Genomic DNA, 27,642 nt, shown 5'->3' with positions numbered 1-27,642 from the left:
CACTTATTAAATAAGCCAATATTGACAGTAAGCAAGTCCGAGAACGGGTTGCACATGGAGATGATTGCTAAGGCATGGAAGGAAAGCAGTGGGGAATTGAATTACCTGAGGGAAACTATATGTATGCTGCAGATAGAACTAAGTGCAGCACAAGTAGAGATAAAAAGCCTAAAAACAGGCCCTCCTCAGACCCAGGCCCTGGCACCCAACCTCCAGGTACCATGAGATGTAGCAATGGCAGAGACCCCTACAATTGGTCCAACCTTTGCTGAAATGCTGAAGAGCCCAGGAGCAATGTCCACAGTCAAGGAAGTTGTAATGAAAGCAGTAACCTCACAGGAGGCAGCTAGATGCACAAGCAAGCTAATGTAAAGGAAAAGAGATGTAGTTGTGGTAGATGTGAAGGAACAAGAGGGTTCCACAAGCGAGGAATCGAGGACAAAAGACAAAGCTGCAGTGGCAGGAATATTAAAGGAGATAGGAATGGAAGGTGCTGAACGAGAAATAGAACAGTTTTTCCGGATTGGCCAGTACATCAGAGACAAAAAGAGATTGATCAAGGTAGTATTCAAGAGCGAGGACATCTTAGTAAAGAAGAGCAAACTAAGGTATGCAAGGAATTACAAAGAGGTGTATGTTCAGAGGGACATGACCAGAGACGAGATAGTAAGGGCAGGAGATGCAAGGAAAAGACGCAAGGAGAGGGAAGGGAGCCAGGGAACGTCAGCTTCCAACCCAGCAATCCCAGAGGGAAGTGGGGAATCCCAATCCAGCAACTCAGGAACCCCAGGGGGGAATGCAACACCCCAGCCTGGAGTTTTGATGAGATGGAAATTCCGGACTGTGACGGATTCCAAGATTACATAACAGAAACTATAATAATGGGTGGACCTAAGATAATAGTGGCAGTCATTTTCAACCCTCCCCTAAACGACAGAAAACCTAGACAGGAGTTTGATAGGAACAACATGGCAACCATTAATATAATAGAGAGAGCAGCTTCAGTTGCCTATAGGAATGGCTCAAGACTCTCAATCATGGGCGATTTCAACCATGGAAAGAAAAACTGGGAGAATGGGGACCCACATGGTGATGCAGATACGTGGAGAGCTAAACTCTTGGAAGTGGCAACAAGGAATTTTCTGAGCCAACATGTCAAGGAACCCACAAGAGTGAGAGGCAATGATGAGCCAGCTAGACTCAACTTGATATTCACCCTGAATGAGTCAGAAATAAGGGAAGTCAAAGTTGAAGCCCCAAAGGAATGAGTGACCACAGTGTACTGACTTTTGAGTACTTGGTGGAGGTAGGGATAACCTATACAAGAATGGGATCGGAGGGAAAAAGACTAAATTACCGAAGAGGAAAATATGACGAGGTGAGGAACTTCCTCAGGGGAATACCATGGGAAGCAGACCTTAGAGACAAGAATGTGCAGGACATGATGGATTTTGTCACCCAGAAATGCCAGGAAGCTGCAGACATCCCCGTCCAAAAGGAGAAAAACGAAAAACAACAGAAAAATCCATGGTTTAACCAGGAATGCAAGGTAGCATTATAAAATCTAGTCCAAGTGCAGTGAAAAGCTCTGTACCTCAGGGTACAGTCCTTGCACCGCTGCTTTTCCTAATTCTCATATCAGATATAGACAAAAATACAAGTCACAGCTTCGTATCATCCTTTGCAGATGACACAAAAATCAGTATGAAAATTACCTCGGCTGAGGACATTGAAAAACTTCAAGCTGATATTAATAAAGTTTTCGACTGGGCATCAGAAAATAACATGATGTTTAACAGTGATAAATTCCAGGTACTCAAGTACGGTAAAAATGAGGACCTTAAACATAATACAGAGTACAAAACACAATCAAATGTACCCATAGTAGGAAAACAGCATGTAAAGGATTTGGGAATAATAATGTCTGATGACCTAACGTTTAAGGAGCATAACAAAGCAAATATTGCGACAGCCAGAAAAATGATAGGATGGATTACGAGAACTTTCAAATCCAGGGATCCCATCACAATGGTTGTACTCTTCAAGTCACTTGTGTTGTCCCGTCTTGAGTACTGTTCAGTACTCACTTCCCCCTTCAGAGCAGGAGAGATTGCTGAAATAGAGGGAATACAGAGAACATATACGGCACGCATAGATGCAATAAAGCACCTAAATTATTGGGATCGTCTCTAAGCCCTCCAAATGTACTCACTAGACAGAAGACGAGAGAGATATCAAATAATATACACCTGGAAGATACTGGAGGGCCAAGTACCAAATCTACACAGTAAAATAACAACGTACTGGAGTAAACGATATGGAAGAAAATGTAGAATAGAACCAGTGAAGAGCAGAGGTGCCATAGGCACAATCAGAGAACACTGTATAAACATCAGAGGTCCGCGGTTGTTCAACGTCCTCCCAGCAAGCATAAGAAATATTGCCGGAACAACCGTGGACATTTTCAAGAGGAAACTAGATTTATTCCTCCAAGGAGTGCCGGACCAACCGGGCTGTGGTGGGTATGTGGGCCTGCGGGCCGCTCCAAGCCTGGTGGACCAAACTCTCACAAGTCAAGCCTGGCCTCGGGCCGGGCTTGGGAGTAGAAGAACTCCCAGAACCCCATCAACCAGGTATCAACCAGCTAGCAAAGCAACTGAGTAAAAGAACATGGAGAAACTACAGAAACAACAGATCACCGGTAGAGCAGGGAGAGATACCAGAGGGCCAGAAATGAGTACCTCAAAATGAGAAGGGAAGCAAAGAGACAGTTTGAAAATGACATAGCGAGTAAAGCCAAAACCCAACCAAAGCTGCTCCACAGCCATATCAAGAGGAAAACAGTAGTGAAGGAACATGTGATGAAGCTGCAAAAAGGGGAGAACAGATACACAGAGAATGACAAGGAGGTGTGTGAAGAATTCAACAAGAGATTCCAGGAGGTCTTCACAATAGAACAAGGAGAAGCCCCTGCACTAAATGAGGAAGAGGCAAACCAAGCAACCTTGGAGGAATTTGACCTCACCAGTGATGAGGTCAAAAGGTGTCTGCTGGAGCTGGATGTGACAAAGGCTGTTGGGGCTGACAGAATCTCACCATGGATACTAAAGGAAGGTGCAGAAGCACTAAGTGTGCCACTCTCTATGGTGTATAACAGGTCACTAGAAACAGGAAACTTACCAGAAAGTTGGATGGCAGCAAATGTAGCCCCAATTTACAAGAAGGGCGACAAGCAAGGGGCACTGAACTATTGGCCAGTTTCCCTAACTTGTATACCATGCAAGGAGATGGAGAAGATCGTGAGGAAAAGGCTCGTAGAGCATCTGGAGGGAAATAACTTTGTAACGCACCACCAACATGGGCTCAGGGATGGTAAATCGTGCCTTACAGTTTTAATAGAATTAAATGACCAGGCAACAAAAATTAGGCAGGAAAGAGAAGGGTGGGCCAACTGCATTTTCCTGGACTGCCAGAAAGCCTATGACACAGTACCCTGTAAAAGGCTGTTAAGAAAGTGGGAGCATCAGGCAGGAGTAAAAGGGAAGGTGCTCCAGTGGATAAGGGAGTCCTTAAGGGGGTATAATTTTCCAAATTTGCCCAAAAATGCAATAAATGAAAACTTGTTCGATTTTAATCAAACTTTTTTGACAAGTTGTATATGAAAAGGGTTTCATCTGGTCCAAGTCTCAGCATCGTAGCATAAATAGGAAGGGAGAAAAAAATATTGAATTATGTGTCAAAAATTTTTTCAAAATGGTCAAAAACGATTATCAAATAAAAATATCAACTGAAATCATGTCTATGACTCTCAGCTATCACAATAGCATATATTAAAAACAAATTATAATTAGTTTTATTAAAAAAAAAATTTAGTTAAAAAAAGGCATTTTTTTTTTTTTTAATTTTTTCTCTCTCTTTTGTTTATAGGGCGATTTGCATGAAACGTCTACACCATATTGCACGTAAGCCTATCTGTAAGGGTGCCAATTTTGGAGGAAATTGGTTGGTGTCTACCTCAGCCACAGACGGCAACACCTTAGACTTTATTTTTTAGTTACTTGAACATTTATGTTACTTGAAAGTGCATATCTGTTACATTTTTTATTCAATTTACCTGAAACTTACACCTTATATGTAAAGTTTATGTCTCTAAAGTCGTAAGGAAGCGTTTTATCCTGGGTTCATTTATTGATTTTATAATAGCAATAAACATGATATATTTGCATTATTTTGGAGTGGAACTTAGACTATTTGTATTAGGAAAACTAAAGACGTTTTGGAAAATCCCCTCCTATTGATCCTTTATTATATGCTAATGTGTCAGAAAAGTGTCATAGAATGATTATATCTGAAAGGTGTGTTTATTCATTTACACTTGAAAATGTATAAAATTCGTTGAAAAAAATAAACAAATTAAAAATCTCCCTTACTATTTAGGCTACAGTACTGAAACTTGGAACAATTGCAGCCCTTTTCATATACAACTAGTCAAAAAATAATGGGTGACATTGAACAACAACTTTAGTTTTTAAGCAACAGGAAACAGCTAGTAACGGTGAGGGGGGAGACATCAGAGTGGCGAGATGTCACCAGCGGAGTCCCACAGGGCTCAGTACTATTGGACCCATCCTGTTTCTAATATATGTAAATGATCTTCCGGAGGGTATAGACTCGTTCTTCTCAATGTTCGCTGATGATGCAAAAATTATGAGAAGAATCAAGACGGATGAAGATAGACAGAGACTACAGGATGACCTGGACAAACTGGAGGAATGGTCTAGAAAATGGCTGCTAAAGTTCAACTCAGGAAAGTGTAAGGTAATGGAATTAGGCGAAGGGAGCAGGAGGCTGAAAACAAGGTATCGTCTGGGAGGTGAAATCCTGCAGGAGTCAAATAGAGAGAAAGATCTGGGGGTTGATATCACACCGAACCTGTCCCCCAGAGGCCCACATCAAAAGAATATCATCAGTGGCATATGCTAGACTGGCCAACATAAGAACTGCCTTTAGAAACTTGTGTAAGGAATCGTTAAGGACCCCTGTATACCACTTAAGTCAGACAAATCCTGGAGTATGCAGCTCCAGCCTGGAGTCCATACCTAGTTAAACATAAGACAAAGTTAAAGACGATTCAGCGGTATGCCACCAGGCTCATCCCGAAACTCAGACGAATGAGCTACGAGGGAAGGCTAAAGGAGCTGACCATCACATTCCTGGAAAACAGAAGAGTAAGGGGAGGCATGATAACCACCTACAAAATTCTCAGGGGAATTGACAGGGTGGACAAAGACAAACTCTTCAGCATGGGTGGGACACGAACAAGGGGACACAGGTGGAAACTTAGTACCCAGATGAGCCACAGAGACGTTAGAAAGAATTTTTTCAGTGTCAGAGTAGTTAATAAATGGATGCATTAGGCAGTGATGTGGTGGAGGCTGACTCCATACACAGTTTCAAATGTAGATATGATAGAGCCCAGTAGGCTCAGGAATCTGTACACCAGTTGATTGACAGTTGAGAGGCGGGACCAAAGAACCAAAGCTCAACCCCAGCAAGCACAATTAGGTGAGTACGTACTTCCCTTAATTATACCATAGAAAATCTTATTAACTGTTAAAGTGGATTATCCGAGGGGCAGCAGCAGCAGCAGCGCAGACACTCGCCAGCAGACTCATGTGATGTCTGCTGTATTAAAGAGTTATAAACTGGGTCAACTGCACTTACATCTGGCAGCTGTCACTATCTGTTAGCTTTTACAATGTTTACCTTCACAAGCTTTTGCCTGGACGGTAGAGCAACGGTCTCGCTTCATGCAGGTCGGCGTTCAATCCCAGACCGTCCAAGTGGTTGGGCACCATTCCTTTCCCCCTCGTCCCATCCCATATCCTTATCCTAATCCTTTCTAAGTACTATATATATTCGTATTGGTGATTTCTCCTGATAATTACCTTCATTTCACAAAGGGCGCCAGGTGGCTGAGTGGACAACACTCAGTACTCATAATCCTGGGGACCGGGGTTCGATTCCCCGTGATGACGGAAAACAAATGGGTCGAGTTTCTGTCACTCTGATGGCCCTGTTACCTAGCAGCAGATGGGTCCCTGGGAGCTAGACAGCTGTTACGGGCTGCTTCCTGGTGGAAAGAGGGGTCAGTGTGTCGTGACGCTGAACCCCGGTTCATTCCGAACACAGCGATTACACAACACATAACACCTTGCCTCAGCAACCGATACTACCACCGTGTACTCCTACACACACCAGACCCTTGAGGCGTACCACTAGGTTTGTACTGGAACACAATGAGTGAACATATGAAAGGCATTTAAAGGCCGTCGGGTTTTGTCATTTAATTACAAAGCATAGACTCTGACAAATAATAACATATTAACATACTCTATTAGGTCAATACACTTCCAATACCCATAGACCACTTGACCTCCGCGGTCACCACTTGCACTCGTAACTTCTGCCTAAGTCCCTAGTATGGAATGATTACTACAACGCTCCACACCCGGTTAGTCTTTCATTCAATACTCACATACTGCAGACTTAACTTGGTCACTAAGATCACAACAGGCTCTCGCATAGCTGTCTGCTACACTTCGCTGCTGCCACAAACGGAGATCCAGAGGACTTCTCAGTTCAACTCCCACAATCAGACTGACTCCAATCAGCCATCTACCTCACCCATTTCACCCCGCCTCTCAAGGAAGGTATAATCCGATTAACCTTATCCCTAGAAGCAGTAATCTTGTTCCTAGAAGCCTGAAGAAGAATAATTCCTCTTTCCAGGAATTATTAATTTGGCTAAACAGCTTCGGTCTTAATCCATTGACCTTTCTTAGATATGTGATCCATAGTCTGTCTACTTAACATGTACTTCCAATCATCATTCGTTAAGTGTTGTAGTAATGATCCTCTAGCTAATAACTCCTACTAACTTGTGGATTATAACACCACTCCCCTCCTTAAACACGCATATGTCCCCATATACATCATTGCAATGGTTTCATTAGTGCAAGGACCTGGAGGATGCACCCACCATATATGTACAACTAAAAAATCATCCAATAAGTTCATCATATACACGATGAAATAAATTAAAATTTTCCCCGACATGACTCACAACACTTCTCTAACATATACATTATATTCACATCATAGCACAGGTAAAATAGTCTGTAATAATTTTTCCCATCTCCAACAATGCACATATACCTAAACTGCTGACATATAATTACATACAAACATAACCATAAAATTACATGGACCATGGGTCGGATAGCGATGTGTCACCGTCGCCTGTGGACCTTGTCCCCGGTCCTGCGAAGGCTGTTCTGTGTTATCCACCCTTGATTGCCAACTCCTCGTACCTCTACCTATGTCCTCAGCCGCTGGTGTGCTCTCCCCTGGCACACTCCCCGTAGGGTATGGCGCCTCACTTGCCTGACCGGTCAGTGTATAGACGCGGTCTGGGTGACAGGAGAACACATGCCCTGTGTTTAGCACCTTAACCTTAACTTCTGCATTCTTTTTGCTAATTACCCGACATGGCCCCACAAACTTGGGTGCAAACTTACCTTCTGCCTGAGCGTGCATCTGCTTCACAAATACCCTATCACCTTCATTGATCACCTTTGCTTGGACCTTGTTCCGCGCATTATAATATGCCTCTGCTACCTCTGTCGACTTTCTTAAATGTAGTTTCACCAAGTCAAATGCCTTGGTTGCTCGCCTACAGACAACACTTTTGAAGTCTAACGCATAGTATGGCGGTTGCTTGCTTGTGAACGTCGTGAACGGAAGTCGGGGATCGAACCCATGCAACAAAAAATGCGGGGTTTCTCCCACCGACCTATTGAACGCCGTGTTGAGCGCCGACTCCACCCTCGACAAACTCTGATCCCATGCAAGCACATCATCTGCAGCCAAATGCCGCAGAATACTGATTACTTCAGCATTGTGTCTTTCAACCAAACCATTCGCCGATGGTCGATATGCCAGCACTGGAGTATGTTTGAAATGATACACACTCGCGATGCTTTGAAATACTTGATTGATAAACTCTGACCCTTGGTCTGACACAAGTTGTTGAGGAGCCCCAAACCTGGTTAACACACTTTCCACCATGGCCTGGGTCACATCCTCTGCCGACTTAGAACGGAGTGCACTCACCACAGTGAAGCGTGTGAGTGCATCCACTGCTACAAATATGTACCTCGCCCCTGAATGAGCTTGTGGTAGCGGCCCAATGAGATCTATGTGTACTCTCTCGAAGGGAGTACTCACATCCGGCCACCTATACAAAGGTTCCGCCCCCAATCTATGTGCCTTGTACCTCAGACAACTGTCACAAGAGGCTACATAGACCTTGATATCTTTACCCATGGATGGCCAATAGAACCTTTGACGTGCCCTCTGCAACGTCTTGGACTCCCCTCCATGGCCTGCTGCTGGGATGTTATGACACAGATACATTGCAGTCCTCTGGAATTCCGGTGTCAAGACTGCCTGGTATACTGGTTCAGACCGTATACCCGAAACCCTACCAAGATGATACAACACCTCATCTTCAACCACAAACTCTTCCACTGGTGCTGGAAGTGACTTCCTCAACTCCGCACGCTGACCCCTCAAAAACTTCCTTACCTCCCCCCACAGGGGGTGACCTTCCTGACTCCGTATCAACTCCCTCACATTCCACGACACATCTTCCTCCCCCCTTTCACTCACCACTGCTACATTGTGACACCTTGACAACGCGTCAGCGACCACATTGCTTTTCCCTGGTACATGTTCAAAGTTTGTAATGTTAAACTCTGAGAGCGAGGTAACCCATCGTGCCAGCCGCTGACAAGGCTCCTTGGACTCGAACACATACTCAAGGGGTTTGTGATCGCTTCTGAGCCAAATTTCATGTCCAAGCAAGATGTACCGATTCCGTTGTAATATGAATGTGATCGCTAGCGCTTCCCTCTCAATCGTACTATAGTTCCTCTCTGCAGGACATAGTACTCGTGAACAAAATGCAATGGGACGCTCCCGTCCTCGCTCATCCACCTGAGCTACCACACCACCTATCGCTGCACCAGAAGCATCCGCATACACCAGAAACGGTTTGCTAAAATCTGGGTGCGCCAAGATACTGCTAGAGCTGACAGCAGCCCTCAGTACCTGGAACACCTGCTGTTGTTCCTTTCCCCACACGAACTCTGCAAGTCCACTGATCTGATGTAATGGTCTTGCAATTTTTGAAAAATCTTTAATAAATCGCCGATAATAGCTAACCAACCCCAGGAAAGATTTGCACTCTTTCTTGTTCTGTGGAACTGGGAACTCTTGAATATCCCTGGTTTTATCTGGCAATGGACTGATACCCATCCGGCCCACTGTATGGCCCAGGAATGTTACCGATTCTCCAAAAAAACTGCATTTTTCGAAATTCACTTTGAGGTTATGTGACCTCAGCCTTAGCAAGAGTTTCCTCAAATTATGTATGTGCTCCTCTAATGACTTTCCCAGCACGATTACGTCATCGAGGTACAGCAACGCTGTGGGACCTATCAACCCTCGATAACACACTCATCATTAGCCTACTGAACACAGCAGGTGCTGACTTCAACCCGAAAGGAAGTCGTTTATATTGCCAGAGCTCGTTGCACGCACTAAACGCTGTGATTTCCCTCGACTCTTCCTCCAGCGGTATCTGGTGATACCCACTGAGTAGGTCTAATGTGGTAAAATATTGTGTACCCTTCAAGTGTGTCAATGTGTCCTGTATGTTAGGTAATGGGTATGCTTCGTCTTTCGTCAGCTTGTTTATTCTGCGGAAATCTACGCATAACCTCACTCCCCCATTCTTTTTCCTGACTACTACGAGAGGGCTGTGCCACGGTGAACTGGATGGTTCAATGATATCATGCTCCCTTAGCTGGCTTATCTCCTCTTTCACCTCCCTCTGGTGTGCCACTGGTATGCTATATGCTCTCGTATATACTGGATGTGCGCCCTCTACGTCAATCCTATGTGCTCCTTGAGTAATGCACCCTGGGGGTTCCCCTCTCAACGCAAAAACATCCGGGAACTCCCTGACTAAGCCCCTTAAGGCTTCCTTAACCTCCCTTTCAATGGACATCCTATCCACTATTCCCATTAATTTATCCATTCTATCCTCATCGCCCTCACTCTGACTTACTGACATGGCTGCAATAATCTCCTCCACAGGGTGCGCCCACGCTACCTGTGCATGCTTACTCAAGGTGACTGGCCACCGAGAGGGATTAAAAACCCTCAACCGAATTACCCCTTCATTTATGTCTTCAATAGTCTCCATTATCACCAACCCTGCTGGATTATCCAATGGCTCAATTTGCACAACGTCTACTCCCTTGGCTTTACATGCCATGTTAATCACTAAGGATGCTTCTCCCGGAATGGTGACATCCTTGGGTACCGTGACTGCCCACTGTATATTCCAGTCCCCAGCCGAGTTACCACAGTTACCCCTCACTACTGCTACTCCTTCTCTACTCCTCACCTTGTTAACGTCTACCGCTTGACCCCCACATACCAATTTATTCCCCCTTGCGCTGAACGCTATGGTACATGAGTATTTTTCGAGGAAATCAATTCCCAAGATAATGTTGGTATGTTTCAGCCCTATATCCTGTATTACTACAAAACTATGTTTAAACCATCTATCTTCTAGCTGGAAATCCACAGTTGTCTCTCCCAACACCCGCAACGCATAATCTCCCACCGCCGTTAATCTCCTGTTGTTCGGTATCAGCCTGACGTCTGATCCTAACACGCTACGACTCATGATGGACACGGAAGCACCGGTGTCCACCAAGGCTGTATAGATAGTGCCCTTTAACCGTAAATGCACCTTTATGGGATGACCCGACCCGACGGTACACAACCACTGTCCGCCACCCCCTACTGTACACACTGGGTAATTAGGCGGAACAAAAAGCTTACACTGCCAGGCCAAGTGACTACCGTCACCACATAGCTTACACACTTTTGTCTGCTTAGGTCGTTCTGGCTCGTGTTTACCTGCAGTGTTCCCCGTTCCCCGGGGATACCCTCTACCGGTACCCTGGTTCTGGTGGTACATTCCTGTTGCTCCCTGAGCAGGCGTGTATCGTGGTGGAGCAGGAGTGAACCTGCCTCCACGTGCCCCTTGATTATAGCCTCCTCGCTGCCCACGAGTACCCTGATGGGGTCCCCACGACACCCCACTCGTATTGTGTCCCTGGAACACCCTTGGCTCCCAGCCCTTATTATTGTTACGTCGAGAAGCACCTCGCCCCTTGCCCTTGGAATGTGTGACCCCGCCGCGGGTCCATCCTCCACTGGCTGAACTACTGGGGCCCAGAGCTGAGCCTGTCTCTCTTGCGTGTCTGCAAGATTTGCCCGTTCCTTAGGGGACACTTCCTTGAAAATGTCATCCTCTGTCAGTTTATGTGTCGGGCTATTCTCCGCCCAAAACACTGCATGTTTCACCGCTTCCTTAAAAGACTAAGCTTCCCTGCAGTGTAACGCACTTTCCCGCGGTAATGCACCGAAAAAACACTCCGTTGCATAGAATCTCTTACTATCCCCGTGAACTGCGTTTCCGTCCGCTCAATCACATCACCCAAGAGTCTTATTCTATGACCAAACGCCCTTAATTGTTCCCCTGGTTCTCATTTAAGTGCAGCTAACTGAGCCTTTAGTTCTACTTCATCGTGCTGCACATCGTAATGATCTATCAGCTCCTGCTTAAACTCGCTATAACTATTTATTTCTCTAATTTCCGCCGAGTTGAGCAGGGTCTTTGCTTCCCCTTTCACCTTGGAATATGCCAATGCAATCTTTGCCTGATCCGACCATGACCCCACACTAGTCGCCTTCTCTAGAGCAAAGAAAAATGTTCTAATATCCGTCAGTAACTGACCTTTCGAATCCCGTTTGGCGCCCCAAAACGTGGGTATGTCTCCATATACCTTAGGTCCTGCATTAGTCGTCTCATGCGTGCTCAACACATTTTTCAACCACTGTGCAACCTGCCCAATTATCTCTGACGCTGCCGCCTGCGCCGTAAGCAACGCCGCCGTGTTATCACCACTCTTACCCTGACCGACATTACTCGTGGCCTGGCCACTGGCGCCCCTATTACTACCCGTACCCGTCATGGATACTCGCCCCTTATGTGCTCGTGTATGAACCAGCTTGACGCTTTGCCGTACAATAACCTTACTTGGCCTTATTCCCTTAATCTCACTAGAATCACTTATAAAATTAAGCCACCATTAACAACGTCACTTATCAGTTCCCCACACTACTGTTTCCACCCCTTAGGGGACCTTTCCCTGCCGCACAACGTGGCCACTCCACTTGGCCACACACCTTGGCCCCACACCCCACTATGGCCACTCACTGGCCCACACACCTTCCCTTCCTCACTCCAATATCCACCGTCCTGAACACAACCCGACGTCTACCAATTCCCGAACATTCCCTCACCAACTAAACCAGTAACACACTTCCTTCATCTCTCACAGTGTTCCAAAACCTGTTTGCGCTGCCACGAAATATGTCGTGACGCTGAACCCCGGTTCATTCCGAACACAGCAAATGCACAACACATAACACCATGCCTCAGCAATCGTTACTACCACCGTGTACTCCTACACACACCAGACCCTTGAGGCGTACCACTAGGTTTGTACTGGAACACAATGAGTGAACATATGAAAGGCATTTAAAGGCCGTCGGGTTTTGTCATTTAATTACAAAGCATAGACTCTGACAAATAATAACATATTAACATACTCTATTAGTTCTATACACTTCCAATACCCATAGACCACTTGACCTCCGCGGTCACCACCCACACTCGTAACTTCCGCCTAAGTCCCTAATACGGAATGATTACTACAATGCTCCACACCCGGTTAGTCTTTCATTCAATACTCACATACTGCAGACTTAACTTGGTTACTAAGATCACATCAGGTTCTCGCATAGCTGTCTGCTACACTTCGCTGCTGCCACAAACGGAGATCCAGAGGACTTCTCAGTTCAACTCCCACAATCAGACTGACTCCAATCAGCCATCTACCTCACCCATTTCACCCTGCCTCTCAAGGAAGGTATAATCCGATTAACCTTATCCCTAGAAGCGGTAATCTTGTTCCTAGAAGCCTGAAGAAGAATAATTCCTCTTTCCAGGAATTATTAATTTGGCTAAACAGCTTCGGTCTTAATCCATTGACCTTTCTTAGATATGTGATCCATAGTCTGTCTACTTAACATGTACTTCCAATCATCATTCGTTAAGTGTTGTAGTAATGATCCTCTAGCTAATAATTCCTACTAACTTGTGGATTACAAAAAGTGGTGTCTGGGGGGTGACAAAAAAAAATTGATCGTTGATTGATTGACAGTTGAGAGGCGAGCCGAAGGAGCAGAGCTCAACCCCCGCAAGCACAAATAGGTGAATACAAGCACAATTAAGAAGAGGAAGGTCTCAATAAATACTTAATTGCGTCCAGCTTTACATGGCAAGGCAGACTCTTCGTGCCACAGTGGTCCTCTGCCACTGTTCACACTCACTGGCTCAAAAATAAACATCACGTCAATTTTGCGAGAAGCTATGATGTCTAGTACATCTTATCTTGATGTTGGGGATTTTTACGCCAAAATACGATTGTTATATGAGGAGACAATCAACAGATGGCAGTCTTATAGCCGTATTAAATATACAAGTTAATAAATTTACAGTTGAGAGGCGAGACCAAAGAGCCAGAGATCAACCCCCGCAAGCACAACTAGGTGAGTACAACCAGATGAGTACAAGGGTACTCTCGTATCGACCACCGTAAGACTAAGTAAAGAACGCAGCATCCAGCTTACTGAAAATTGCACTTGCATTCTTTGTGATATAAACGAAGGAGGGATTAGTTCATAGTCCACTATTTGCCTAATGAGAAACTGGTTATGTAGCTCTGAATAGTATATGTTAATTTGTAAGCTTTAGGCGGAAGCGAATTGAACTATTTGGTCTGGAATGCACATTCCCGACCTGTCTAGCAAGTGGAACCTACTTGCAGATGATTCATGTTAGCATGTAGCTAACAGGTCATATTGCTCCTCCTCGCACAAAATATTTATCTCTTAATAAATAATTGTATTTTCTAAAACGATTTTGTTCCAACTTTGTCGTTAAGAGCGGTTGTGGGCGAGTGAGGCTCTCAGAGACTGCAGGGACAAGAACCTAACCATTTTCCACACAATATAAGAAGCATTCCTTCAGTTGTATCATTACGGACTATTCATGCCCGTGCCTCCTCTTGGGTGACTTAATCTCCATCAATCACTTGTATCCATCTTGAGTGTTGATGACTACCAGAAATTCGCTGAATGAACTCTAAGGCCACGGAGCCGAGTCACGATGACCTCTCCCTGTGCTCACCCTCAGCAGTATAAATCCTTTTGTCCAGTCTGTGACTTCCGGTTGGCCAGATCTCACCGCCATCTTGTGCTTTCTGATAAGGACGCTAAGACTTCTATGCATTCTTCCTGGTCTATTATAAATGAACACAATCCCTTCACAACCTCCCAAGCTTATTATTACCATATAAGACTGTATCTACGAATCACAACATGTTCTTCTTATATAGTAACGAATCAAAGTAAGCTAGATCATCCTCATATATAAAGAAATTGTTTACACTATATTTACACTATATACATACGAAGGAACTACCCGTCCTCTTAAAAATAACGTCACTTTTGGCTCGTATACGCACTATGGCCAAATTTGGACGTAATTTGAAATGAAATCGACTTACAAAAGTGACGTACTGTGTCGTTTTCTGTTTGAGTCGTCCGGCTTACTCGGTAAGGTTAAAAGAGGAAATTTTCAATTAACGTTTTTCATAACGTTTTGAAACTTTATGAGAATTTTCTGCCCACCTAACCTATCAGAGGACCCTTTACTTACTGTGGTTGAAAAAAAATCCCAAATATATTTTGATTTTTTTTCATTTTCAATTACGTCCACTTTCGGCCATAAGGGCCGAAAGTGACGTTATTTTTAAGAGGACAGGTTGTTCACACTGGACCGTGGCCAGGCAGGACCAGGCACACACCGGTACAGACTCACCAACACTATTACGAACGCTTCAATAGATTTAACTTCAATTTTACCTCTCAACAAAATGTATATTATCATAATAACCTAAATCAAAGTTAATGAAATGCATACTACATACTAAAAAAAATCTCATTAAGTTCTTAACTAAACTCAAACCTAAATTTAATAATTAATTCGGTAAAAATAGTTCACATTAAATACTATAACCAATTTCACAACCAATAGCCATATCACTCGCCTTCTATAATCCCATAATTCCCTCTCTTGTGCATCTGTCACATTCATTTTATATAAATGATTAATATCACCCTAAATTCTGGCTAATACCATGAAGGATTATTCCCAGCAGGCTTAGCGGCCGTCACTGCGCAGACAGGCATCCCACACACGGCTGACACTGGCGCTGTGAGCTTAAGCACGTTTAATCCTCTCTAATTATCCCGCTTAACAATGTCGATACTTTCAGCGTGCAACATGTGCTAAGATGAGCAGTTTATGGTGTGAAGAGTGCGCGAGTGTTTGCTCAAGTACCCACTTAGTTGTGCTTGCGGGGGGTTGAGCTTCGGCTCTCTGGACTCGTCTCTCACCCGTCAATCAACTGGAGTACACATTCATGAGGTTATTTGGCTCAATCATATCTACATTTGTGTGTGTGTGTGTGTACTCACCTATTTGTGCTTGCGAGGGTTGAGCTCTGGGTATTTGGTCCAACCATTCAACTGTCAATCAACTGATATACAGATTCCTGAGCCTACTGGGCTCTATCATATCTTCACTTGAAACTGTGTGAAGATATGTCAGCCTCCACCACATCACTGCCTAATGCATTCTATTTGTCAACCACTCTGTCACTAAAAAAGTTCTTTCTGATATCTCTGTGGCTCATTTAGGCACTCAATTTCCACCTGTGTCCACAAGTGCGTGTGCCCCTTGTGTTAAATAAGATATCCTTATCTACCCTATCAATTCCTTTGAGAATCTTGTATGTGGTGATCCTGTCCCCCTAACCCTTCTGTCTTCCAGCGACGTGCGGTTTAATTCCCGTAGTTACTCCTCGTAGCTCATACCCCTCAGCTTCGGTACTAGTCTGGAGGCAAACCTTTGAACCTTTTCTAGTTTAGTCCTATGTTTGACTAAATATGGACTCCATGCTGGAGGCGCATACTCCAGGATTGGTCTGACATGTGTGGTGTACAAAGTTCTGAATGATTCCTTACACAAGTTTCTAAATGCCGTTCTTATGTTGGCCAACCTGGCATATGCTTCTGATGTTGTGCGTACTCACCTATTTGTACTCACCTATTTGTGTTTGCGGGAGTTGAGCTCTGGCTCGACTCAGCCGTCAATCCGTTAATCAACAGTCCCGCCACTCAGCCGTCAATCAACTGATGTACAGATTCCTAAGCCTACTGGTCTCTATCATCTCTACAATTGAAACTGTGTATGGAGTCAGCCTCCACAATATCACTGCCTAATGCATTCCATCTGTTAACTACTCTGACACTAAAAAAGTTTTTTCTAACGTCCCTGTGGCTCATTTAGGTACTCAGTCTCCACCTGTGTCCCCTTCTTCGGGTGCCAGCCGTGTTAAACAGTTTATCCTTATCTACCCTGTCAATCCCTCTGAGAATTTTGAAGGTAGTGATCATGTCTCCCCTGTACTCTTCTGTCTTCCAGAGTCGTGAGGTGCATTTCACGCAACCTTTTCTCGTAACTCATGTCTCTAAGTTCTGAAACTAGTTTAGTGGCATACCTCTGAACTTTTTCCAGTTTCCAGCTTTTTTTTCTTTGTCTTTTTCTCTTTCTTTTCCAGCTGTATGTGTGTGTGTGTACTCACCTAGTTGTACTCACCTAGTTGTGCTTGCGGGGGTTGAGCTCTGGCTCTTTGGTCCCGCGTCTCAACCGTCACTCAACAGGTTTACAGGTGCCTGAGCCTATTGGGCTCTATCATATCTACACTTGAAACTGTGTATGGAGTCAGCCTCCACCACATTACTTCCTAATGCATTCTATTTGTCAACCACTCTGACACTAAAAAAGTTCTTTCGCATATCTCTGTGGCTCATTTGGGCACTCAGTTTCCACCTGTGTCCCATAGTGCGTGTGCCCCTTGTGTTAAATAGCCTGTCTTTATCAACCCTGTCGATTCCCTTGAGAATCTTGAATGTGGTGATCATGTCCCCCCTAACTCTTCTGTCTTCCAACGAAGTGAGGTTTAATTCCCGTAATCTCTCCTCGCAGCTCATACCTCTCAGCTCGGGTACTAGTCTGGTGGCAAACCTTTGAACCTTTTCTAGTTTAGTCTTATGCTTGACTAGATATGGACTCCATGCTGGAGCCGCATACTCTTGGATTGGTCTGACATATGTGGTGTATAATGTTCTGAAAGATTCCTTACACAAGTTTCTAAAGGCCGTTCTTATGTTAGCAAATTTGGCATATGCTGCTGATGTTATCCTCTTGATATGAACGTCAGGGGAAAGGTCTGGCGTGATATCAACCCCCAGGTCTTTCTCTCTCTCTGACTCTTGAAGTATTTCATCTCCCAAATGATACCTTGTATCTGGTCTCCTGCTTCCTACCCCTATCTTCATTACATTACATTTGCTTGGATTAAACTATAACAGCCATTTGTTCGACCATTCCTGCAGCTTGTCCAGGTCTTCTTGAAGCCTCAAGCTGTCCACCGCTGTCTTAATCCTTCTCATAATTTTGGCGTCGTCAGCAAACATTGAGAGGAATGAGTCTATACCCTCTGGGAGATCATTTAAGTATATCACAAACAGGATAGTTCCAAGCACAGAGCCCTGTGGGACTCCACTGGTGACTTCATGCCATTCTGAGGTCTCACCCCTCACTGTAACTCTCTGCTTCCTATTGTTTAGGTACTCCCTTATCCACTGGAGCACCCTACCAGTTACTCCTGCCTGTTTCTCCAGCTTATGCATCAACCTTTTATGGGGTACTGTGTCAAAGGCTTTCCGACAGTCCAAAAAATGCAGTCCGCCCATCCTTCTCTTTCTTGCTTAATTTTTGTCACCTGATCGTAGAATTCTATCAAGCCTGTAAGGCAAGATTTACCCTCCCTGAACCCATGTTGATGGGTTGTCACGAAGTCTCTTCTCTCCAGATGTGTTACTAGGTTTTTTCTCAAAATCTTCTCCATCACCTTGCATGGTATACAAGTAAAGGACACTGGCCTGTAGTTCAGTGCCTCTTGTCTGTCACCCTTTTTGTATATTGGTACTACATTAGCAGTCTTCCATATTTCTGGTAGGTCTCTCGTTTCCAGTGACCTACTATACACTATGGAGAGCGGCAAGCAAAGTGCTCCTGCACACTCTTTCAATACCCATGGTGAGATTCCGTCCAGCCCAACAGCTTTTCTCACATTCAGCTCCAATAGGTGCTTCTTGACCTCATCTCTTGTAATTTCGAACCTTTCCAAGGTCACCTGGTTTGCTGCCACCTCTCCTAGCACCGTGACTTCTCCCTGTTCTATTGTAAAGACCTCCTGGAACCTTTTGTTGAGTTCTTCACACACCTCTTTGTCAATCTCTGTGTACCTGTCCTCGCCCACCCTAAGTTTCATCACCTGTTCCTTCACTGTTGTCTTCCTCCTGATGTGACTGTGTAGTAGCTTTGGTTCGGTCTTGGCTTTATTAGCTATATCATTTTCATACCTTTTCTCAGCTGCTCTTCTCACACTAATATACTCGTTCCTGGTTCTCTGGTATCTCTCTCACTACTTTCTGGTGTTCTGTTATTACGGAAGTTCCTCCATGCCCTTTTGTTCAGCTCCTTTGCTTTCATACATTCCCTATTAAACCACGGATTCTTCCTTTGCTTCTCTGTTTTTTCCTGTCGGGCTGGGACAAACCTGCTTACAGCCTCCTGACATTTTTGGGTGACATAGTCCATCATGTCTTGTACGGACTTGGTTCCGAGTTCTGTGTCCTAATGTATATCCCATAGGAATTTATTCATCTCCTCATAGTTTCCCTTTCGGTACGCCAGCCCTTTGGTTTCCAGTTCTTTTTTGAGGGTGATAATTCCTAGCTCAACCAGGTACTCAAAGCTCCTTACACTATGATCACTCATTCCCAAGGGGGCTTCCAACTTAACTTCCCTTGTACTCACCTAATTGTACTCACCTAATTGTGCTTGCGGGGGTTGAGCTCTGGCTCTTTGGTCCCGCCTCTCAACCGTCAATCAACTGGTGTACAGATTCCTGAGCCTATTGGGCTCTATCATATCTACATTTGAAACTGTGAATGGAGTCAGCCTCCACCACATCACTTCCTAATGCATTCCATTTGCTAACTACTCTGACACTGAAAAAGTTCTTTCTAACGTCTCTGTGGCTCATTTGGGTACTCAGCTTCCACCTGTGTCCCCTTGTTCGCGTCCCACCAGTGTTGAAAAGTTCGTCCTTGTTTACCCGGTCGATTCCCCTGAGGATTTTGTAGGTTGTGATCATGTCCCCCCTTACTCTTCTGTCTTCCAGTGTCGTGAGGTGCATTTCCCGCAGCCTTTCCTCATAACTCATGCCTCTTAGTTCTGGGACTAGTCTAGTAGCATACCTTTGGACTTTTTCCAGCTTCGTCTTGTGCTTGACAAGGTACGGGCTCTATGCTGGGGCCGCATACTCCAGGATTGGTCTTACATATGTGGTGTACAAGATTCTGAATGATTCCTTACACAGGTTCCTGAACGCCGTTCTGATGTTAGCCAGCCTCGCATATGCCGCAGACGTTATTCTCTTTATGTGGGCTTCAGGAGACAGGTTTGGTGTGATATCAACTCCTAGATCTTTCTCTCTGTCTGTTTCATTAAGTACTTCATCTCCTATTCTGTATCCTGTGCCTGGCCTCCTGTTTCCACTGCCTAGTTTCATTACTTTGCATTTACTCGGGTTGAACTTCAACAGCCATTTGTTGGACCATTCACTCAGTCTATCCAGGTCATCTTGTAGCCTCCTACTATCATCCTCTGTTTCAATCCTCCTCATAATTTTTGCATCGTCGGCAAACATTGAGAGGAACGAATCTATACCCTCTGGGAGATCATTTACATATACCAGAAACAGTATAGGTCCAAGGACTGACCCCTGCGGGACTCCACTTGTGACGTCTCGCCAATCTGAGACCTCACCCCTCACACAGACTCGTTGTCTCCTGTTGCTTAGGTATTCCTCTATCCACCGGAGTACCTTCCCTCTCACTCCAGCCTGCATTGTGTGTGTGTGTGTGTGTGTGTGTGTGTGTGTGTGTACTCACCTAGTTGTACTCACCTAGTTGTGTCTGCAGGATCGAGCATTGACTCTTGGATCCTGCCTTTCGAGCATCGGTTGTTTACAGCAATGACTCCTGTCCCATTTCCCTATCATACCTGGTTTTAAAATTATGAATATTATTTGCTTCCACAACCTGTTCCTGAAGTGCATTCCATTTTCCCACTACTCTCACGCTAAAAGAAAACTTCCTAACATCTCTGTGACTCATCTGAGTTTCCAGCTTCCATCCATGTCCCCTCGCTCTGTTGCTATTGCATGTGAACATTTCGTCTATGTCCACTCTGTCAATCCCTCTGAGTATTTTATACGTTCCTATCATGTCCCCCCCTCTCCCTTCTTCTTTCTAAGGTCGTAAGGCACAGTTCCCTCAGGCGCTCTTCATACCCCATCCCTCGTAGCTCTGGGACGAGTCTCGTTGCAAACCTCTGAACCTTTTCCAGTTTCATTATATGCTTCTTCAGATGGGGACTCCATGATGCGGTGGCATACTCTAAGACTGGCCTCACGTAGGCAGTGTAAAACGCCCTAAATGCCTCCTTACTTAGGTTTCTGAATGATGTTCTAACTTTTGCCAGTGTAGAGTACGCTGCTGTCGTTATCTTATTTATATGTGCCTCAGGAGATAGATTAGGTGTTACGTCCACACCAAGATCTCTTTCGCGCGTCGTCACAGATACGCTGTTCCCTTTCATTGTGTACTGTCCCTTTGGTCTCCTATCTCCTAGTCCCATTTCCATAACTTTACATTTGCTCGTGTTGAATTCCAGTAGCCATTTCTCTGACCATCTCTGCAACCTGTCCAGGTCCTCTTGGAGGATCCTGCAATCCTCATCTGTCACAACTCTTCTCATCAACTTTGCATTATCCGCAAACATCGACATGTAGGACTCTACGCCTGTAAACATGTCGTTAACATATACAAGAAATAGAATTGGTCCCAGCACCGATCCTTGTGGTACTCCACTTGTTACTGTTCGCCAGTCCGACTTCTCGCCCCTTACCGTAACTCTTTGGCTCCTTCCTGTTAGGTAGCTCCTTATCCATGCTAGGACCTTTCCCTCCACCCCCGCCTGCCTCTCGAGTTTGAACAGCAGTCTCATGTGCGGTACTGTATCAAAGGCTTTTTGGCAGTCCAGAAATATGCAGTCTGCCCAACCATCTCTGTCCTGTCTTATCCTCGTTATTTTATCATAGAATTCCAGAAGGTTTGTTAGGCACGATTTCCCTGTCCAGAACCCATGTTGATGTTTGTTCACAAACCTATTGTTCTCCAGGTGTGCAACCAGTCGTAGCCTAATTATTCTTTCCAGTATTTTACAGGGGATGCTTGTCAGTGATACAGGTCTATAGTTAAGTGCCTCCTCCCTATCACCTTTCTTGAAGATCGGCACGACATTTGCCTTCTTCCAGCAACTGGGCAATTCTCCTGACATAAGTGACTCATTAAAGATCATTGCCAGAGGCACGCTGAGGGCCTGCGCTGCTTCTTTTTGTATCCACGGTGATGCTTTGTCTGGTCCAACTGCTTTAGTTGCATCTAGAGTTGTCAACTGTTTCATTACCTCCTCTGCTGTCACCTCTATATCTGATAGTCTTTCATCTAGGGTAACCCCTTCCAACAATGGGAGCTGCTCAGGCTCGGTAGTGAACACTCCTGGAAACTGGCATTCAGTGCCTCACAGATTTCCTTGTCACTTTCAGTATATGCCCCCTCTGTCTTCCTTAGTCTTGTCACTTGGTCGTTCACCGACATTTTTCTTCTTATATGACTGTGTAGTAACATAGGTTGTTTTTTTCGCTTTGATTGCAATATCGTTCTCATAGTCCCTTTCCGATGTTCGTCTTATGTTAATGTAATCGTTCCTAGCTCTGTTGCATCTGATCCTGTTGTCCTCTGTCTTTTGTCTTCTGTACTTCCTCCACTCCCGCCTGCTGGCCATTTTTGCTTCCTGACACTGTTTATTAAACCATGGGTTATTATATTCCTTCTTATTTTTTCCCTTTACTGTTGGTATAAATCTCTTTTCGGCCTCCTGGCATTTCTGTATGACTATGTCCATCATATCTTGGACTGTTTTTCCTCTAATTTCTTCCTCCCACTGCACTTCACGTAGATAGTCCCTTATCCTCTTATAGTCCCCTTTCCTGAAGTCAACTCTCCTTTCCCAGATCTCTTGTCCCATGGTCATAAGTTTGAATTCCATCATGTAGTTAAGGACTAGGACGCAATGGTAACTGGCCCCTAGAGGTATTTCATGCTCTAAATTCTCGATATCTTCTACGTTCTGGGTGAAAATCAGGTCTAATAGGCTCGGTGCATCTCCTCCTCTTTCCCTTGTGTCTTCCTTCACATGTTGTGTTAGGAAATTCCTGTCTATAACATCTACTAATTTTGCTCCCCACGTTTCGTCCCCTCCATGGGGATTCCTTGATTCCCAATTTATCTCTCCATGATTTAGGTCCCCCATGATCAGCAGCTTCAGTCTCATTCTGTGGGCTAGTGTTGCTGCCTTCTGCAGTTCATCTATACATGCCTTGTTGTTGTCATCATACTCCTGCCTGGGTCTTCTACTGTTTGGTGGAAGATTGTAGATTACCAAGATCACAATCTTCCTCCCATCTGCTGTCAGAGTTCCATGTATGAAGCTTGTGCACTCATTGGTAACCCGATTTCCCAGGTCTTCAAACTTCCATTTTCGCTTTATTAGGAGTGCCACACTCCCTCCCTGTCTCTGTGTCCTCAATTTTCGTATCACCTGGTACCTTTCAGGAAAGATTGCATCTGAGATCATGTCATTAATTATAGTTTCCACAATTGCAACTATGTCAGGATCTGGTTCACTCACTCTTTCTTTTATCTCTTCTGCTTTATTAGATACCCCATCAGCATTGGTGTACCAAACCTTGAGATTATTCATGGAAACCTCTTGTACCAAAGTTCTCCCTTTCTCTGGGGGTCTGGGGGGATCTGGGGGGTGTCTTGGGGGTGACTGGGGGCAGGGGGGACCTGGGGGATCTGGGGGTGTCTGGGGGATGACTGGGGGCGGGGAGGATCTGGGGGATGTCCGGGGGGATCCGGGGGGTGTCTGGGGGGAGGGGTCCGGGGGGTGTATGGGGGTGAAAGAGGTCAGGAGGGGTGCTTGGGGGGGCTAATGGGGGCTGGGCTTCTAGGAAGGTAAGTAGGAGGGTGTGGGGTAGAGCCTGGGTAGGTAGGTCTGGAGTAGGAAGGGCATACTGGGCCTTAAGATTAGAGAGGGTCTGATGGACATAGAGGCGTTGGGAGATAGCGTAAGGTTGGGAGTCAGATAGAGGTTGAGAGGTTGGGAGGGGGAAGGATAGAGGGGGTGGGGGAAACCTCCCACCCCCCTCGCAAGGGTGGGGGTCACATGGAAGGAGAGGGGATGAGGAGAGGTGAGGGCTGGGTAGGTTTTGGGGGTTGAGGGGATGAGGGCTGGGTGGGTTTTTGGGGTTGAGGGGATGAGGGCTGGGTGGGTTTTGGGGGTTGAGGGGATGAGGGCTTGACGGGTTTTGGGGGTTGAGGTGATGAGGGGGTTCTTGGAATGTGGGATGAATTTGACTGCAGTGGGGTCAGAGGGGTCAAGGTAGGTGTTGGAGAGATAAGCAGGGGGCAGGGAAGGCTGATTTGGGGAGGGAGTGTCCTGAGAAGGTGTGAGCTGGTTAGCAGGGGGTGGATTAGCATTGGTGTGTGTAGCTACGCTCAAATGGGAAGAGTTGTATTGTTGTTTGCTTGCTCTGTGGGCTATCTGCTCCTCCCTCGGCATGAATTTGTCAATATATACGTTGTAGTAATTTTCGCTACCTCTGAGTAAGTGTTTGTGATGCAGTATGTAATCCACTGTCTCTTCGTTAGTGAACTGTACCAGGACAGGTTGTTTCCTGTTACAGTTGTATGGTCCAATGCGTCGGTGGACGTTCACCTCATTCCCTGCCATCTGGGGTCTCATGTCTGTCAAGATCCCCTGTAGCTCCAACTCCTCAATCTCCATCCTTTCCTGCCTCGATGGTGCCCTGGCTTCAAGCAATCCATGGGTTATGATTGTCCTCTTTCTCAGTTCAGGGTCATGCTGGTGGCCCTCTCAATGGCTGACCCCCACCCCTCCCACACCCGCTGCTCCACCTACTACTACTCCCCCTTCCCCTGCCAAGCTTCCCTTATTCCTGCCAAATTCATTAGTAAGCCTAGATATTTCTCCTTGCCATTCTACCCTACTCTTCCTGATTTCCTCTTGAATATAATCCATAAACTTTTGTTTGAGTCCTTGGACCTCGTCCTGTATCTTATTAAAGACTTCACTTTTAATCCCCTGGATTAGATCATCTATTCAAACATCCCTCTTCTCTTCAAATTTCCCAATCATCTTCTCCACAAACCTATCCTCTCTTTCAATCATAATACTGCTGGACCTAGACGTCCTTCCTGACCTAGTCATTGCTATAATGCAACCTTACCCACAGGGATTCCAAGTATCTTACCGTCGTGCTAACACAATAAGTGAGTGAATCTCCAAGCGTCGTCCCACGTGGTGGTAGGAGGGTTGCTGCCGGGGGTGAGGTCACGGTCAGAGATCGGTGAGGTCTGCTCCACACTGCCACAGTACTTCATCAATTATTTCCAATTACGCTACTTAAACTGTTTTTCTTCACTACCTTATGGCTTTGGTCAAAACCTAAGGTTTTTTTCATTCACTTGTACACACTTTTTCACTTCGAAGTTGCCTGATTACCCCTCTCACTCCACTAGTGAACCAGGAGCTCCCAACCCCACGTCCTCCCAACACGATGGTCACAACACAACACACAACGGGTGTGTGTGTGTGTGTGTGTGTACTCACCTAGTTGTACTCACCTAGTTGTGTTTGCGGGGGTTGAGCTCTGGCTCTTTGGTCCCGCCTCTCAACCGTCAATCAACAGGTGAACAGATTCCTGAGCCTATCGGGCTCTGTCATATCTACACTTGAAACTGTGTATGGAGTGAGCCTCCACCACATCACCCCCTAATGCATTCCATTTGTCAACCACTCTGACACTAAAAAAGTTCTTTCTAATATCTCTGTGGCTCATTTGGGCACTCAGTTTCCACCTGTGTCCCCCTTGTGCGTGTTCCCCTTGTGTTAAATAGACTGTCTTTATCTACCCTATCAATCCCCTTCAGAATCTTGAATGTGGTGATCATGTCCCCCCTAACTCTTCTGTCTTCCAGCGAAGTGAGGTTTAATTCCCGTAGTCTCTCCTCGTAGCTCATACCTCTCAGCTCGGGTACTAGTCTGGTGGCAAACCTTTGAACCTTTTCCAGTTTAGTCTTATCCTTGACTAGATATGGACTCCATGCTGGGGCTGCATACTCCAGGATTGGCCTGACATATGTGGTATACAAAGTTCTGAATGATTCTTTACACAAGTTTCTGAATGCCGTTCGTATGTTGGCCAGCCTGGCATATGCCGCTGATGTTATCCGCTTGATATGTGCTGCAGGAGACAGGTCTGGCGTGATATCAACCCCCAAGTCTTTTTCCTTCTCTGACTCCTGAAGAATTTCCTCTCCCAGATGATACCTTGTATCTGGCCTCCTGCTCCCTACACCTATCTTCATTACATTACATTTGGTTGGGTTAAACTCTAACAACCATTTGTTCGACCATTCCTTCAGCTTGTCTAGGTCTTCTTGAAGCCTCACACAGTCCTCTTCTGTTTTAATCCTTCTCATAATTTTAGCATCGTCCGCAAACATTGAGAGAAATGAATCGATACCCTCCGGGAGATCATTTACATATATCAGAAACAAGATAGGACCGAGTACAGAGCCCTGTGGGACTCCACTGGTGACTTCACGCCAATCGGAGGTCTCACCCCTCACCGTAACTCTCTGCTTCCTATTGCTTAGATACTCCCTTATCCACTGGAGCACCTTACCAGCTACACCTGCCTGTCTCTCCAGCTTATGTACCAGCCTCTTATGCGGTACTGTGTCAAAGGCTTTCCGACAATCCAAGAAAATGCAGTCCGCCCAGCCCTCTCTTTCTTGCTTAATCTGTGTCACCTGATCGTAGAATTCTATCAAGCCTGTAAGGCAAGATTTACCCTCCCTGAATCCATGTTGGCGATTTGTCACGAAGTCCCTTCTCTCCAGATGTGTTACCAGGTTTTTTCTCACGATCTTCTCCATCACCTTGCATGGTATACAAGTCAAGGACACTGGCCTGTAGTTCAGTGCCTCTTGTCTGTCGCCCTTTTTGTATATTGGGACCACATTCGCCGTCTTCCATATTTCTGGTAGTGTGTGTGTGTGTGTGTGTGTGTGTGTGTGTGTGTGTGTGTGTGTGTGTGTGTGTGTGTGTGTGTGTGTGTGTGTGTGTGTGTGCATGTGTGTGTGTGTGTGTGTATGTGTGTGTGTGTGTGTGTGTGTGTGTTCACATGGACGGAGGAGCTTTATACCAATCGCTTGTGGACCCGTCATTAGGGAGACGGGAGGCCCTCGTGGACCTGTCATTAGGGAGACGGGAGGCCCTCGTGGACCTGTCATTAGGGAGACGGGAGGCCCTCGAGGACCTGTTATTAGGGAGACGGGAGGCCCTCGTGGACCTGTCATTAGGGAGACGGGAGGCCCTCGTGGACCTGTTATTAGGGAGACGGGAGGCCCTCATGGACCTGTTATTAGGGAGACGGGAGGCCCTCATGGACCTGTCATTAGGGAGACGGGAGGCCCTCATGGACCTGTCATTAGGGAGACGGGAGGCCCTCGTGGACCTGTTATTAGGGAGACGGGAGGCCCTCATGGACCTGTTATTAGGGAGACGGGAGGCCCTCATGGACCTGTCATTAGGGAGACGGGAGGCCCTCGTGGACCTGTCATTAGGGAGACGGGAGGCCCTCGTGGACCTGTCATTAGGGAGACGGGAGGCCCTCGTGGACCTGTCATTAGGGAGACGGGAGGCCCTCGTGGACCTGTTATTAGGGAGATGGGGAATCCCTCGTGGACCCGTCATTAAGAAGACGGGGAGGCCATCGTGGACCTGTTATTAGGGAGATGGGGAAGCCCTCGTGGACCCGTCATTAAGAAGACGGGGAGGCCATCGTGGACCCGTCAAAAGGGAGACGGGGAGGCCTCGTGCACCGGTCATTAGAGTGAAGGGCAGGCGGTGATCGGGGGGCAGCAGAGGGGTATCATTCATGGTGGGGCAGT

General features: G+C 45.8%; 1 protein-coding gene across 1 annotated transcript; it reads left to right on the top strand.

Moving 5' to 3' along the window:
- The first annotated feature begins 234 nt into the window (after positions 1–234).
- LOC138369676 (S-antigen protein-like) lies at positions 235–27,448 on the top strand. Its single transcript, XM_069333108.1, has 2 exons — positions 235–368; positions 26,920–27,448. Exons 1-2 carry the CDS (start codon positions 235–237, stop codon positions 27,446–27,448), a joined length of 663 nt encoding a protein of 220 aa, XP_069189209.1.
- The last annotated feature ends 194 nt before the right edge of the window (positions 27,449–27,642 follow it).

This window comes from Procambarus clarkii, chromosome 29, assembly GCF_040958095.1.
Source record: "Procambarus clarkii isolate CNS0578487 chromosome 29, FALCON_Pclarkii_2.0, whole genome shotgun sequence".
Classification (NCBI taxonomy): domain Eukaryota; kingdom Metazoa; phylum Arthropoda; class Malacostraca; order Decapoda; family Cambaridae; genus Procambarus; species Procambarus clarkii.
Note: the sequence above shows the minus strand (reverse complement) of the source record. Positions and strands in the feature narration are given on the sequence as shown.